The sequence below is a fragment of the Macaca mulatta genome, chromosome 11 (assembly GCF_049350105.2).
Source record: "Macaca mulatta isolate MMU2019108-1 chromosome 11, T2T-MMU8v2.0, whole genome shotgun sequence".
NCBI lineage: Eukaryota > Metazoa > Chordata > Mammalia > Primates > Cercopithecidae > Macaca > Macaca mulatta.
In genome coordinates this window covers 130,744,575-130,759,115 of record NC_133416.1, presented here as the reverse complement: position 1 = coordinate 130,759,115, position 14,541 = coordinate 130,744,575, and the positions used below count along the sequence as shown (strand labels likewise).

Below are 14,541 nucleotides of genomic sequence, written 5' to 3'. Positions count from 1 at the left end.
CACACCTATAGTCATAGCTACTTGGGAGGCTGAGGCAGGAGAATCTCATGAACCCAGGAAGTGGAGGTTGCAGTGAGCCGAGACCAAACCACTGCACTCTAGCCTGGGTGACAGAGCAAGACTTCATAGCAAAAAATAAAAAAAAGAGGTTGGGTGCAGTGGCTCACGCCTGTAATCCCAACACTTTTGGAGGCTGGGGCGGGTGGATCACAAGGTCAGGAGATGGAGACCATCCTGGCTAACATGGTGAAACCCCGTCTCTACTAAAAATACAAAAAATTAGCTGGGCGTGGTGGCGGGCGCCTATAGTCCCAGCTACTCGGGAGGCTGAGGCAGGAGAATGGTGTGAACCTGGGAGGCGGAACTTACAGTGAGCTGAAATGGAGCCACTGCACTCCAGGCTGGACGACAGAGCGAGACTGTCTCAAAAAAAAAAAAAAAAAAAAAAAAAGCATAATTAATAAAAAAAATAACCTTTTAGTGTGAAATAGTTTTCTCTCTCTCGTTCTACTTTTTGCCACTTTCCCAATATCCTACCCTTACCTCCTATTTTGTGACACATTTCTTTCATTCTTGTTTCAATTTTTTTTTTTTTTTTTTTTTTTTTTGAGATGGAGTCTCGCTTTGTTGCCCAGGCTGGAGTGCAGTAGCGCCATCTCGGCTCACTGCAACCTCTGCCTCCCGGGTTCAAGCAAATTCTTCTGCTTCAGCTTCCTGAGTCACTGGGACTGTAAGTGCCCACCACCATGCCGTGGCTAATTTTTGTATCTTTAATAGAGACAGGGTTTTACCATGTTGGCCAGGCTGGTCTTGAACTCCAGACCTCAGGTAATGTGCCCGCCTCAGTGTTCCAAAGTGCTGGGATTACAGGTGTGAGCCACCGCTCCCAGCCCCACAAAGATTTTTTTTTTTTTTTTTTGAGACGGAGTCTTGCTCTGTCGCCCAGGCTGGAGTGCAGTGGCTGGATCTCACCTCACTGTAAGCTCCGCCTCCCGGGTTTATGCCAGTCTCCTGCCTCAGCCTCCCGAGTAGCTGGGACTACAGGCGCCCGCCACCTCGCCCGACTAGTTTTTTGTTTTTTTTTTTTTCAGTAGAGACGGCGTTTCACCGTGTTAGCCAGGATGGTCTCGATCTCCCCACCTCGTGATTCGCCCATCTCGGCCTCCCAAAGTGCTGGGATTACAGGCTTGAGCCACCGCGCCCGGCCAAGATATTTTTAAAAACAGATTTGTATGTGAAGATATATAGCATGTTCGTTGATGACAAGTCAAAATACTGAAAACAAAATTGTAAATAGTAGACTCTTTATTAAAGACTCATTATTAAAGGAGTCATGGAGAAATAGCAAGTAGTGTTGAGGAGGAAAAAGGTGAAAATGTCATCAATCAAGGCATTGGAAACTTTGTTACTAGTCTTTTGGGGAGGTTGGGGTGGGAGGGCGTCTTGCTATTTTGCCAAGGCTGATCTTAAAATCAAGTGAGCCTCCTGTGTCACCCTCCCAAGGAGCTGGAAATGCAGGTGCACACCACTGTGCCTGGCTTAGTTGTATTATTTTCAGTTTGTGTGGGATAGTTCTATTTTATGCTTGCCATCCCTGACAGTTTTAGAAAGGGTTATATTACTACTATATCTTCTTTTCATCAAAGTTGTGCATTTTAACTTGGTAATTTGTAGCTAATCAAATCAGAAATGAAGTACCAATATTTAGGCAAGACTGGGCACAGTGGCTCACGCCTGTAATCCCAGCACTTTAGGAGGTTGAGGTAGGATAATGGCTTGAGCCCAGGAGTTTGAGACCAACCTGAGCAACATAGTGAGACTCTTACCTCTAAAAAAAATTTGCCACGCATGGTGGCTTGCACCTGTAGTCCCAGCTACATGAGAGGTTGAGGTGCAAGAATCACTTGAACCTGCTTGGGCAAGGCTGCAGTGAGCTATGATCACACTTCAGCCTGGGTGACAGAATGAGACTATGTTTCAAAGAAAGAAGCAATGATAAAAGTACATTTTAGATTTTTAGTTGTTCTTTCAGGTTTATGGATATAAGCTTCATTAGAGAATAAAGCATTTTTCAGTGGTGTATTATTTTTCGTTTTCTGTCTAGCAGCAGCCTCCATCTACTACAACATTTGTGCTGAATCAAATAAATCATCTTCCACCCTTGGGATCTACCATTGTAATGACTAAAACACCACCTGTAACAACCAACAGGCAAACCATCACTTTAACTAAGTTTATCCAGACTACTGCAAGCACACGCCCGTCAGTCTCAGCACCAACAGTACGAAATGCCATGACTTGTGCACCTTCAAAAGACCAAGTTCAGCTGAAGGATCTACTGAAAAATAATAGTCTTAATGAACTCATGAAACTAAAGCCGCCTGCTAATATTGCTCAGCCAGTAGCAACAGCAGCTAGTAAGTCCGTTTTCAATAGTATCAACTTTCTCCCTTTGGTAAGCTATGTCAGCGTGTTTGTTAAACCATTTGCTTGAGTTTTTAAAGAACTGGGCATTAAAGGGTGTTTATCTGCATTGTTTTGCATACTTACAGTCTTTAACACAATTCAAGGGAAGCTAAAGTTTAGATGTCTTGGGTAGAATGTTTAGCTTTGAAATGAAATTTCTGGGATTATCAGGTAGCTACATTAGCAACATGAAATCTTACCAATTTTATATATTATAGGTAGTCAGTTAACATCTTTCTTAATCCTTTACAAATCAGTGCATCATACACTTTATTTACCTATGACTCATCTGTGGATCTTGTTTGAAAGCAGAATCTGATTCTCAGTAGAGCCCACAATTCTACATTTCTTTTTTCTTTTTTTGAGGTGGACTTTCAGTCTGTCACTCAGACTGGAGTGCAGTGGTGCAGTCTCCGCTCACTGCAACCTCCATCTCATGGGTTCAGGCCATTCTCCTGCCTCCGCCTCCCGAGTAGCTGGGATTACAGGAGCATGCCACCACGCCCAGCTAATTTTTGTATTTTTGCTGGAGACGGGGTTTCACTGTGTTGGCCAGGTTGGTCTCAAACTCCTGAGCTCAGGCAGTCTGCCCACCTTAGCCTCCCAAAGTGGTGTTGGGATTACAAGCGTGAGCTACCACGCCCGGCCTGCTTGTGTTTTTCTGAAATAGAGGGCTAAGAGCATTCTAAAAGAATGGGTGATCCCAGCACTTTGGGAGGCTGAGATGGGTGGATCACGAGGTCAGGAGATTGAGACCATCCTGGCGAACACAGTGAAACCCCATCTCTACTAAAACTACAAAAAACTAGCCGGGCGAGGTGGCGGGTGCCTGTAGTCCTAGCTACTCGGGAGGCTGAGGCAGGAGAATGGTGTAAACCCGGGAGACGGAGCTTGCAGTGAACTGAGATCCGGCCACTGCACTCCAGCCTGGGCGACATAGCGAGACTCCGTCTCAAAAAAAAAAAAAAGAATGGGTGATAAGTGTTGATAGGAAGATGTAGAACTTTGTCTTAAGTGACAGATGTAATAAAAATTTTTTTCAGATCATCTGGTTTTTATGTTTGGGTCCATACCATTGTGTCCTTGTGGTTGTAGTTTTTTGTTTTTTGGTTTTTGTTTTTTGGTTTTCCTTTCAAGGTCATTGTCCTGAACTGACTGCAACCTGGCAGTGAGATGCAAGTTGGGAAATCATTTTAGCTGTCTTAGGGCTGATTCCATTTTCTGCTGTGGAGTGCAGTGCTGTGACCTTGACCTGGCTGAGGTGCAGGGCAGCTTCTGGAATCACTTGCAAGGGATTTGGGGATGGTCGACAGTTGGAGGAAGATGCTTCTCGTTAGGGTCTTTGGATTTAATGAGGAAGCCTGCTTCTTGTATGAGTGGCTTCCTCACATCAGCATATGCCATCGTAATAACTTAAAGGAGTGGATGTATGCTATTGTGAGGGAAGAATTTAGAGACCAAAACAGAAAACAGGATGGATTTGGAGCTGGCTGAACAAGATACCTAGTACAGTAAATTCTCCCATATTTAAGGTAGTGATTTTTAAAAGACAAATGCAGGCATTTATAAGGCTGCACAGCAAGACTGTCCTTGTATGGAAGCCTGAGAAACTGTCAAGCTAGATCAGGACTAAGAAACAAAGATGGGCTGGGCACAGTGGCTCATGCCTGTAATCCCATCATGTTTGGAGCCCGAGGTGGGTGGATCATGAGGTCAGGGGTTCAAGACTAGCCTGGCCAAGATGGTGAAACCCCGTCTCTATTAAAAATACAAAAATTAGCTGGGCATGGTGACAGGCGTCTGTAATCTCAGCTACTTGGGAGGCTGAGGCAGGGAATTGCTTGAACCCAGGAGGCAGAGGTTGCAGTGAGCTGAGATGGCGCCACTGTACTCCCGCCTGGGCAACAGAGCAAGACTCTGTCTCAAAAAAAAAAAAAAAAAAAAGATGGTAAGTGAATGCTGAAGATAAAGTTTTTTGTTGTAGGAGGTGGTCCTCTTTTTACTGAAGGGGAAAAACATTGAAAATATGGAACTGCAGAAAGCAAGGGTGTTGCATGTTCTACCTCTTTTCTGGGTGGTTATTACCCCTTTGGATTTCTTTTTTTTTTTTTTTTTTTTTTTTGAGACGGAGTCTTGCTCTGTAGCCCGGGCTGGAGTGCAGTGGCCGGATCTCAGCTCACTGCAAGCTCCGCCTCCCGGGTTTACGCCATTCTCCTGCCTCAGCCTCCGGAGTAGCTGGGACTACAGGCGCCCGCCACCTCGCCCGGCTAGTTTTTTGTATTTTTAGTAGAGACGGGGTTTCACGGTGTTAGCCAGGATGGTCTTGATCTCCTGACCTCGTGATCCGCCCGTCTCGGCCTCCCAAAGTGCCGGGATTACAGGCTTGAGCCACCGCGCCCGGCCACCCCTTTGGATTTCTAACCTGTCACTTTCTCTGGTCTTTAAACTAGGAGCTGATCACTGGCCCTTTCACAATTATAATAAACAAATCATGCCCCCAAATATCATCTCTGTTCTAGTCTCCTTGTTTTGTTAATACTTTATTTTTATTTTTATTTTTTTTTGTGAGACGGAGTCTCATTCCATCGCCCAGGCTGGAGTGCAATGACATGATCGGCTCACTGTAACCTCTGCCTCTTTTTTTTTTTTTTTTTTTTTTTTTTTTTTGAGACGGAGTCTCGCTATGTCGCCCAGGCTGGAGTGCAGTGGCCGGATCTCAGTTCACTGCAAGCTCCGCCTCCCGGGTTTACGCCATTCTCCTGCCTCAGCCTCCCGAGTAGCTGGGACTACAGGCGCCCGCCACCTCGCCCGGCTAGTTTTTTTTGTATTTTTTAGTAGAGACGGGGTTTCACCGGGTTAGCCAGGATGGTCTCGATCTGCTGACCTCGTGATCCACCCGTCTCGGCCTCCCAAAGTGCTGGGATTACAGGCTTGAGCCACCGCGCCCGGCCAACCTCTGCCTCTTGAGTTAAAGTGATTCTCCTGCTTCAGCCTCGCGAATAGCTGGGATTACAGGCATGAGCCACCAAGCCTGGCTATTTTTAGTAGAGATGGGGTTTCACCACGTTGGCCATGTTGGTCTTGAACTCCTGACCTCAAGTGATCAGCCCACCTTGGCCTCCCAAAGTTCTGGGATTACAGGCATGAGCCACCGCACCTGTCCCGTGAATACTTGAATTAGTTGTACTCGTTTTAGAGTCCAAGTGATAGTCCTCCCAAATACTCTTCATCTTTTGCTAGAATAGATGAAATGCTGATCAGCCCTCCTGGTGTTAGCACTCTCTTCCCTAAAGGCAGTGATTTCCACACCTCTATCTCAAGAATTCCCGGTACTGTGAGGACTTCAGGGATCCTTGGAGGCTTAAGGGTGGTTCCAGGGGTTCTGGACTGGATATCCCCACCCCTATTCAGTCAAGCAGCTCTGATGATTGATAAGTGGATTTTGAGATTTTATTGCTATATTTAAAAGAGTTTGAAAACCAGTGATATAGAAGAAGAAAGTTCATTGTTTAGATCTTTACTCTGGGAGCAGGAGGAAGTAAGGAGTTCCAAAATTGATTTTTCTTCTAGAAATAATTATTTTGCCTTGAAAATTAGCAAGAACCACCAGATCACATGAAATTGATTCCTTTTGGGTGATAATCCCAGGTTTTGGGTTTCTTTGGTTTTCTTTTCTTTCTTTTTTTGAGATGGAGTCTTGCTCTGTCATCCAGGCTGGAGTGCTGTGGCGTGATCTCGGCTCAGTGCAGGCCCTGCCTCATAGTTTCACGCCATTCTCCTGCCTCAGCCTCCCGAGTAGCTGGGACTACAGGCGCCTGCCACCACGCCCGGCTAATTTTTTTTTGTATTTTGATTTTTTAATATTTATTTGTTCATTAATTTTTTGAGACAGAGTTTTGCTCTTGTTGCCCAGACTGGAGTACAGTGGCGCAATCTCCTGCTCACTGCAGCCTCCGCCTCCCGAGTTCAAGCAGTTCTGTGCCTCAGCCTCCCGAGTAGCTGGGATTATGAGCATGCGCCACCATGCCTGGCTAATTTTGTATTTTTAGTAGAGACGGGGTTTCTCCATGTTGGTCAGGCTGGTCTTGAACTCCCAACCTCAGGTGATCCACCACCTCGGCCTCCCAAAGTGCTGGGATTACAGGCGTGAGCCACTTCTCCTAGCCCCCCTTTTTTTTTTTTTTTTTTGAGATGGAGTCTCGCTCTGTCGCCCAGGCTAGAGTCCAGTGGCGCTGTCTCAGCTCACTGCAAGCTCTGCCTCCCGGGTTCACGCCATTCTCCTGCCTCAGCCTCCTGAGTAGCTGGGACTACAGGCGCCCGCCACCACGCCCAGCTTGTTTCTGTATTTTTAGTAGAGAGTGGGTTTCACTATTTTCGCCAGGCTGGTCTTGAACTCTTGACCTTGTTATCCACCCGCCTCAGTGTCCCAAAGTGCTGGGATTACAGGCGTGAGCCGCTGCACCGGCCTTAAACTTCTGGATTTTTAAATAATGGGAAAATAAGTTCAGAATTTTCTTCTAAATGTAAATTGACTTTTTCCTCCTTAGCTGATGTAAGCAATGGTACAGTAAAGAAAGAATCTTCTAATAAAGAAGGAGCTAGAATGTGGATAAACGACGTGAAAATGAGGAGTTTTTCCCCAACCATGGTGAGTTTCAAATACCTGTGTCTTTATTTTTGTGTAGTATGAGAGTGTACTCAACTAAAAGTGTTCTATATGGAACAACCCTCAGAAAGCTGTTTTTGGGTTGGGGAGAAGCTATACAGGCGTGGAAACTAATGGCTGCACTTAAACCTTGCTGGAATAATATAGATACTAACCAGGGTGGTTAAAACTTGCAGATTTGATGGAGTGTGGCACTGACACACAGTACTGATATCTTATTGTTAAAAATCTCATCTGAGCAGACAAAAAGACAATGTGGGGTTAACCAAAAGTAATTGATAACTGTTCATTTTAGGATCGAACTTGAATAGATAGCTCATAATGCACTGACAGATCATATAATGATGTGGTATCTGTAATTCTTTTTTTTTTGAGACAGAATCTCATTCTTATCGCACAGGCTGGAGTGCAGTGGTGCTGTCTTGGCTCACTGCAACCTCCGCCTCCCAGGTTCAAGCGATTCTCCCACCTCAGCCTTTCGAGTAGCTGGGATTACAGGCATGTGCCACCACGCCTGGCTAATTTTTGTGTTTTTGGTAGAAATGGGGTCTCACTATGTTGGCCAGGTGGTCTCGAACTCCTGACCTCAGGTTATCCGCCCACCTCAGCCTCCGAAAGTGCTGAGATTACAGGCGTGAGCCACTGCACTTGACCTGGTTATAATTTTTTTTTTTTTTTTTATGAGACGGAGTCTGGCTCTGTTGCCCAGGTTGGAGTGCAGTGGCCGGATCTCAGCTCATTGCAAGCTCCGCCTTCCGGGTTTACGCCATTCTCCTGCCTCAGCCTCCCGAGTAGCTGGGACTACAGGCGCCCGCCACCTCGCCCGGCTATTTTTTTGTATTTTTTAGTAGAGACGGGGTTTCACCGTGTTAGCCAGGATGGTCTCGATCTCCAGACTTCATGATCTGCCTGTCACGGCCTCCGAAAGTGCTGGGACTACAGGCTTGAGCCACCACGTCCGGTCTATAATTCTTAACATTTTGAAAATGCTCGGCTGGGCACGGTGGCTCACGCCTGTAATCCCAGCACTTTGGGAGGCCGAGGCAGGCGCATCATGAGGTCACGAGATCAAGACCATCCTGGCTAACATGGTGAAACCCCATCTCTACTAAAAAAATACAAAAAAAATTAGCCAGGCGTGGTGGCGGGTGCCTGTAGTCCCAGCTACTCGGGAGGCTGAAGCAGGAGAATGGCGTGAACCTGGAAGGCAGAGCATGCAGTGAGCCAAGACCGAGCCACTGCACTCCAGCCCGAGCGACGGAGCAAGACTCCGTCTCAAAAAAAAAAAGAAAACGCTGTATGCTTTGGCTCAGTTGATTCCATACATTTATGTAATAAATTCTCCATGTATAACATTGTTAATATGTAGTAGGTTTCTACACGAAGTATATTTATTACATGATTCTACTTTCAATAAACAAAATTTGGGCTGGGCGCGGTGGCTCAAGCCTGTAATCCCAGCACTTTGGGAGGCCGAGGCGGGTGGATCACGAGGTCAGGAGATTGAGACTATCCTGGCTAACATGGTAAAACCCCGTCTCTACTAAAAATACAAAAAACTAGCCGGGCATGGTGGCGGGCGCCTGTAGTCTCAGCTACTTGGGAGGCTGAGGCGGGAGAATGGCGTGAACCCGGGAGGCGGAGCTTGCAGTGAGCCGAGATCACGCCACTGCACTCCAGCCTGGGAGACACAGCGAGACTCCGTCTCAAAAAAAAAAAAAATAAAATAAAAATAAATAAATAAATAAATAAACAAAATTTGACAACCATCTGGATTAAGTAGTAATAATGAAAAGTACATCAAAAGATACAGTGTACTCACAATAAAGGTTAAGAATTTGGAGGAACAGGTGACCTTCATGAACTCTAGTGGCTTGGTGGACTTTATGGAGGAGTAATGGAACTTGGGTTTTGAGTATGACGAGTCTTTGAGGTGGAATTTTAGGAAGGGAGCTAAAGGATTAATAGGCACAGAGGAGGTAGTGACCATGTGCTTTGGTGAAAATAAGCCAGGAAGCTTAGCTTGTAGAAAGAAATGGGAAAAGTCGGTCTGGGCTCCATGGAGGGTCCTGAATTGAGGGTGGTTGTTGTTGTTGTTGTTGTTGTTTGTTTTGATTTGTTTTGAGATAGAGTCTTGCTCTGTTGCCCAGGCTGGAGTGTAGTGGTGTGATCTTGGCTCACTGCAACCTCCGCCTCCCAGATTCAAGCGATTCTTCTGCCTCAGCCTCCTGAGTAGCTGGGATTACAGGTGCCCGCCACCAGGCCTGGCTAATTTTTGTATTTTTAGTAGAGACAGGGTTTTACCACATTAGCCAGACTGGTCTCGAATGCCTGACCTCAAGTGGTCCCTCCATCTCAGCCTCTCAAAGTGCTGGGAGGCCAAGGAGCCCTGTGCTGAATTGAGTTTGAAGGACTTTGGACTTAGTCTAGCACCACTGAGCCGTAGAGATGTTAGTGGTTTGAGAGAAGTTGGGGTGCAGACTCAGTAAGGGGATAGGGAAGACAGATTCGGGATGAGTAGGAGAAGGCAAAAGAGATATGTTGGAAAGTTGGTTAACGTAAAGGGGAAGTAAAAAGGGGTGTACTAGAGACCTCGCAGAGGGGATTGGAAAAGGGAGAGGGGAAAGGGAAAAAAGAGATGACTGTACAATAACGATACCAAAATAATTTTGGAACTTGGTTCTGGAATATGGAATTGTAGACAATACAGCACACTGTAGCTGAGGTTTTGAATGGGGACCAGGAGAACAATAGTGCCACTGGCAGTACCCAGTTTACTTAGTGATTGTCTACCAACAGCACTTGGAAGGTGATTTTTGGAAACTAAGAATGCATATTTCTTCAAGAAATGTTTTATGTGGTTCTCACCATTTCCATTTCAGTCCATTATATGCTATAAGTTTTTTATTGGCCTAGCAGTTAAGTAACATCTCAGAGAGACTGCAGACTGATAGCCCATGAACCAAACTAGTCGACAAATATGCGTGTGTTTGTGTGTGTGTGTGTGTGTGTGTGTGTGTGTGTGTGTTTTTTGAGACGGAGTCTCGCTCTGCCGCCCAGGCTGGAGTGCAGTGGCCAGATCTCAGCTGACTGCAAGCTCCGCCTCCCGGGTTCACGCCATTCTCCTGCCTCAGCCTCCCGAGTAGTTGGGACTACAGGCGCCCGCCACCGCGCCCGGCTAGTTTTCTGTATTTTTTAGTAGAGACGGGGTTTCACCGTGTTAGCCAGGATAGTCTCGATCTCCTGACCTCGTGATCCGCCCGTCTCGGCCTCCCAAAGTGCTGGGATTACAGGCTTGAGCCACCGCGCCCGGCCGTGTGTGTGTTTTAAGATGGTGTCTTGCTGTGTCACCCAGGCTGGAGGGCAGTGGCACGATCTCAGCTCACTGCAACCTCTGCCTCCCAGGTTCAAGTGATTGTCCTGCCTCAGCCTCCTGAGCAGCTGGGATTACAGGCAGCCCCCCTACTTCCTCCCTGCCATACCCAGATAATTTTTGTATTTTTTATTTTATTTATGTATTTATTTTTAGATGGAGTCTCACTCTTATCACACAGGCTGGAGTGCATTGGTGCAGTCCTGGCTCGCTGCATCCTCCGCTTGCCGGGTTCAAGCGGTTCTCTGCCTCAGCCTCCCAAGTAGCTGGGATTACAGGCGCCTGCCACTACGCCCTGCTAATTTTTTTTTTTTTTTGGATTTTTTAGTAGAGACAGGGTTTCACCATGTTGGCCAGGCTGGTCTTAAATTCCTGACCTTGTGATTCACTCGCCTCGGCCTCCTAAAGTGCTGAGATTTCAGGCGTGAGGCACCACCTGGCCCTTATGTTTTAGTAGAGATGGGGTTTTGCCATGTTGGCCAGGCTGGTCTTGAACTCCTGACCTCAGGTGATCCGCCTGCCTCTGCCGCCCAAGTGCTGGGATTACAGGCGTGAGCCACCATGCCCGGGCAAAGATTTCCCAGGTACCATGGTCTCCCTCATCTGAGTTATCTGTTTGACCTGAATTTGATGTCAGTTGCCATCTCACATGCACCTGGCTTCAAGGTGTTTGTTTGTTCCCTGGATATAGTGGTCCTTCAGTATTACCAACTTATCCTTCAGTTATTCAGTTATCATCAATTTTATGATGATTTTAAAAAACTCTAGGTAGAAGAATAAAGGATGGAGGGAGAAAGGAGGCCGTTTATCTTAGCATAGAATACATTTCTATTTTATAAGCGAGGACAGGGTTAGATGGTTGGGGTGGAGAGGACCCAGAATTTGGGTAATTTGCCTAAATTAAAAACAGACTACACAGTTATAACAGCAGAATTGGGATTCAAATCTATTCCTTTGGCCAGTCCTATTTTGCCTCAAATTTCTGAAATTGAGTTTTATTTTAGCATAATTTCTGAGAACATTCCAAGTTCTTAGATTTTATCTAAAGACTCCATAGGTTAATGTTGATTGGATGGTTATGTCTCACCTCTTTTCCATTTGACATTTATTATCTATTTGCAACCATATTCTGCTCTAGATTCTGAGGTAAATGAAAAAAGAGCCTGTCCTTAACTTTTAATGCTGTCTTGATCTTGCCTTAATTTGTCTTAACCTGTAGGTTTTTGTTCTCCTCTTCCCTTGGCATACTGAGTTTCCCAACAGTTTCTTTTTTTTTTTTTTTTTGAGACGGAGTCTCGCTCTGTCACCCAGGCTGGAGTGCAGTGGCCGGATCTCAGCTCACTGCAAGCTCCGCCTCCCGGGTTTACGCCATTCTCCGGCCTCAGCCTCCTGAGTAGCTGGGACTACAGGCGCCTGCCACCTCGCCCGGCTAGTTTTTTGTATTTCTTAATAGAGACGGGGTTTCACCGTGTTAGCCAGGATGGTCTCGATCTCCTGACCTCGTGATCCGCCCGTCTCGGCCTCCCAAAGTGCTGGGATTACAGGCTTGAGCCACTGCGCCCGGCCCCAACAGTTTCTTTATATTCTTCCCTGGACAAGTGCATGCTGATAAACAATTGCCTAAGGATTGTACTGGTAATGAAAAGTGGCTTGTTCCGGATCTTCCTTTATTCCTTTATGATCCTGTAGAGGAAGAATCGGGAAGCATAACAGTGGTGACCATTCACTTGGTTTGCCGAGGACAGTCTGGGTTTCCTTCTGTTTTCTCAGTGTAATCCTCAGTAGCTCCCCAACTCAAATGTGCCAGGGTTTGGAGAATAAATTATATGGCCATCTTATATATGATCATGATTGCACCTGTGGCGACACAGAAGTCTGAAGTAAATTTTTCTGTTCTTCATAAGAGCCTTTAAAATAAACTCCAGTCTTCTGGGGTTTTGGTTTTAGGATATGCGAGAAAGCAGACAAATAGAAGTGAACTGAGAAGAAGGTGAGATGTGAGACTGAGAGGTCCTGCTTGTGGTGATGCAGGGTCCTTTGGAGCCCATCCACCTTTGCTAGGGTTCACTCCAGTTCTGCACTAGGAAGAGCCAGGCACACTACTTGCTCTTTCTCCTGGAACTAGACTGAAGGTGAAGTCTGAGTGCAGAGAGAGTTCTGGGCATCAAGGAGGGATGGTAGGCAGAATTGAAGGGGAAAGCAGCTTGACATGATGGTGGCCAGAAGGACATGGAGTCTTGTGGTGACCCATTTGTGGATAAGAGATAGAGTAGGTCCTCGTTGTCTGTGCTTATTATTGGAGAAGCAGGAAAGCCACAAAGTGTGGCCCAGATTTTAGGGAGTATTAAGGTGGCGGGTCATGTTTCCATGATGGAAAATCGTAGGTGTTCCTACAAGAGAGTTTTTCTATGTGTTGGCTGGGCATCTGGTCCCTGGATTTGATTGATTGTACTCTTTCTGTGTTACAGAAGGTTCCTGTTGTAAAAGAAGATGATGAACCAGAGGAAGAAGACGAAGAAGAAATGGGTCATGCAGAAACATATGCAGAATACATGCCAATAAAATGTATGTCTTCGGGATTTGTCAGTTACTTATGTCAAAGTTTTGCTGTGGTTTCTTTGCTGCTTTTTGTTGTGTTTGGTTTTTTTTTTTTTTTTTTTTTTTTGAGACGGAGTCTCGCTCTGTCGCCCAGGCTGGAGTGCAGTGGCGCGATCTCGGCTCACTGCAAGCTCCGCCTCCTGGGTTTACGCCATTCTCCTGCTTCAGCCTCCTGAGCATCTGGGACTACAGGCGCCTGCCACCGCGCCCAGCTAATTTTTTGTATTTTTAGTAGAGACGGGGTTTCACCGTGGTCTCGATCTCCTGACCTTGTGATCCGCCCGCCTCGGCCTCCCAAAGTGCTGGGATTACAGGCGTGAGCCACTGCGCCCGGCCTGTTTTGTTTTTTTCCATATAAATTTAGAATCTTTTTAGGTCAGAGTCTTAAAACCAAAACTAAAGAAGCTTGGATTTTAATTTAAGTTAATTTTGTTCGTAGGAGTAGTGATTATAAAAATCAAAGGTAATTGTAAAGATATATAAAGCTAAGATACATATTTAATACAACTTGTCTAAAATTGTTAAAACATTGAAATTATAAAAATAATTGTGCTATTTGAATTCCATAGTTTTTAATTAACTTTGTTTCTCCCTTTTGTATAACCATGATTCTTTTTTTTTTAGCAGCCACTATATTAAGTTGAAAATTAGGTTTTTAGTATTTGCATAAAATTTTCACTTTTTCATTATAGGAAACAAATCTGTGTCTAGAATTTGTCTTTCGTGTAGTCTTGGTTTCTATAAAAAGCCACTAATAATACCATTTGAATTGATCTACAATTCTCTTTTTATGAACTACTCATAGAATCCAAGATTCCATCCTTTTCTGGTCACCTATAATGAATTTTAGGGGTCCTATCTGAACTTCTTTTTATTCCAATAATCATTTTGCAAAAGGATTGAAAGAGTTTATGGCCCTTTAAGCCAGAGGGCAGCAAACTCAATCTGGACCAATCCCTCTTTTATAGTAAATAAAGTTTTATCGTAACAGGCATGATTATTGGTTTACATATTATCTATGGCTGCGTTGGCACTACAACAGCAATGTTAAGTAGTTGTACAAGAGACAGGATGGCCTAAAATGGCAAAATCATTCTCAGACCCTTTACAGAAAAAGTTCCCTGATCATTATTTTAATGTATTCATGTTGTACATTTTGGGGACTTGGTGGTTTAATTTTATAGCCAAGTTTGTCTTTCAAATACGTTTCAAAGTAAAATATATTATTGTTTTTAAGGTGGGGTCTGGCTTTTTACTCAGTCTGGAGTGCAGTGGCATGCTCTTGCCTCACTGCAACCTCTGCCTCCTAGGATCCCTCCTGGATTCAAGCAATTCTCTTTCCTCAGTCTCCTGAGTAGCTAGGATTACAGGCATGCACCACCATACCTGGCTGATTTTTGTATTTTTAGTAGAGATGGGGTTTCACCGTGTTGGCCAG

General features: G+C 45.3%; 1 protein-coding gene across 7 annotated transcripts in view; it reads left to right on the top strand.

Annotated features, from left to right (window-relative positions):
* Positions 1 to 14,541, top strand: part of SBNO1 (strawberry notch homolog 1) — a 79,139-nt gene that overhangs the window by 21,375 nt on the left and 43,223 nt on the right. For 4 of the 7 annotated variants that reach the window (XM_077955586.1, XM_077955584.1, XM_015109616.3 and 1 more), the window contains 3 exons: positions 2,105 to 2,417; positions 7,014 to 7,114; positions 12,974 to 13,070. In XM_077955586.1, coding sequence (XP_077811712.1) covers positions 2,180 to 2,417; positions 7,014 to 7,114; positions 12,974 to 13,070 — 436 coding nt within the window. In that variant the 5' untranslated portion in view covers positions 2,105 to 2,179. The remainder of the gene's footprint in view (positions 1 to 2,104; positions 2,418 to 7,013; positions 7,115 to 12,973; positions 13,071 to 14,541) is intronic. The other 3 variants (XM_077955583.1, XM_028830087.2, XM_015109614.3) reach the window with 1 other exon arrangement.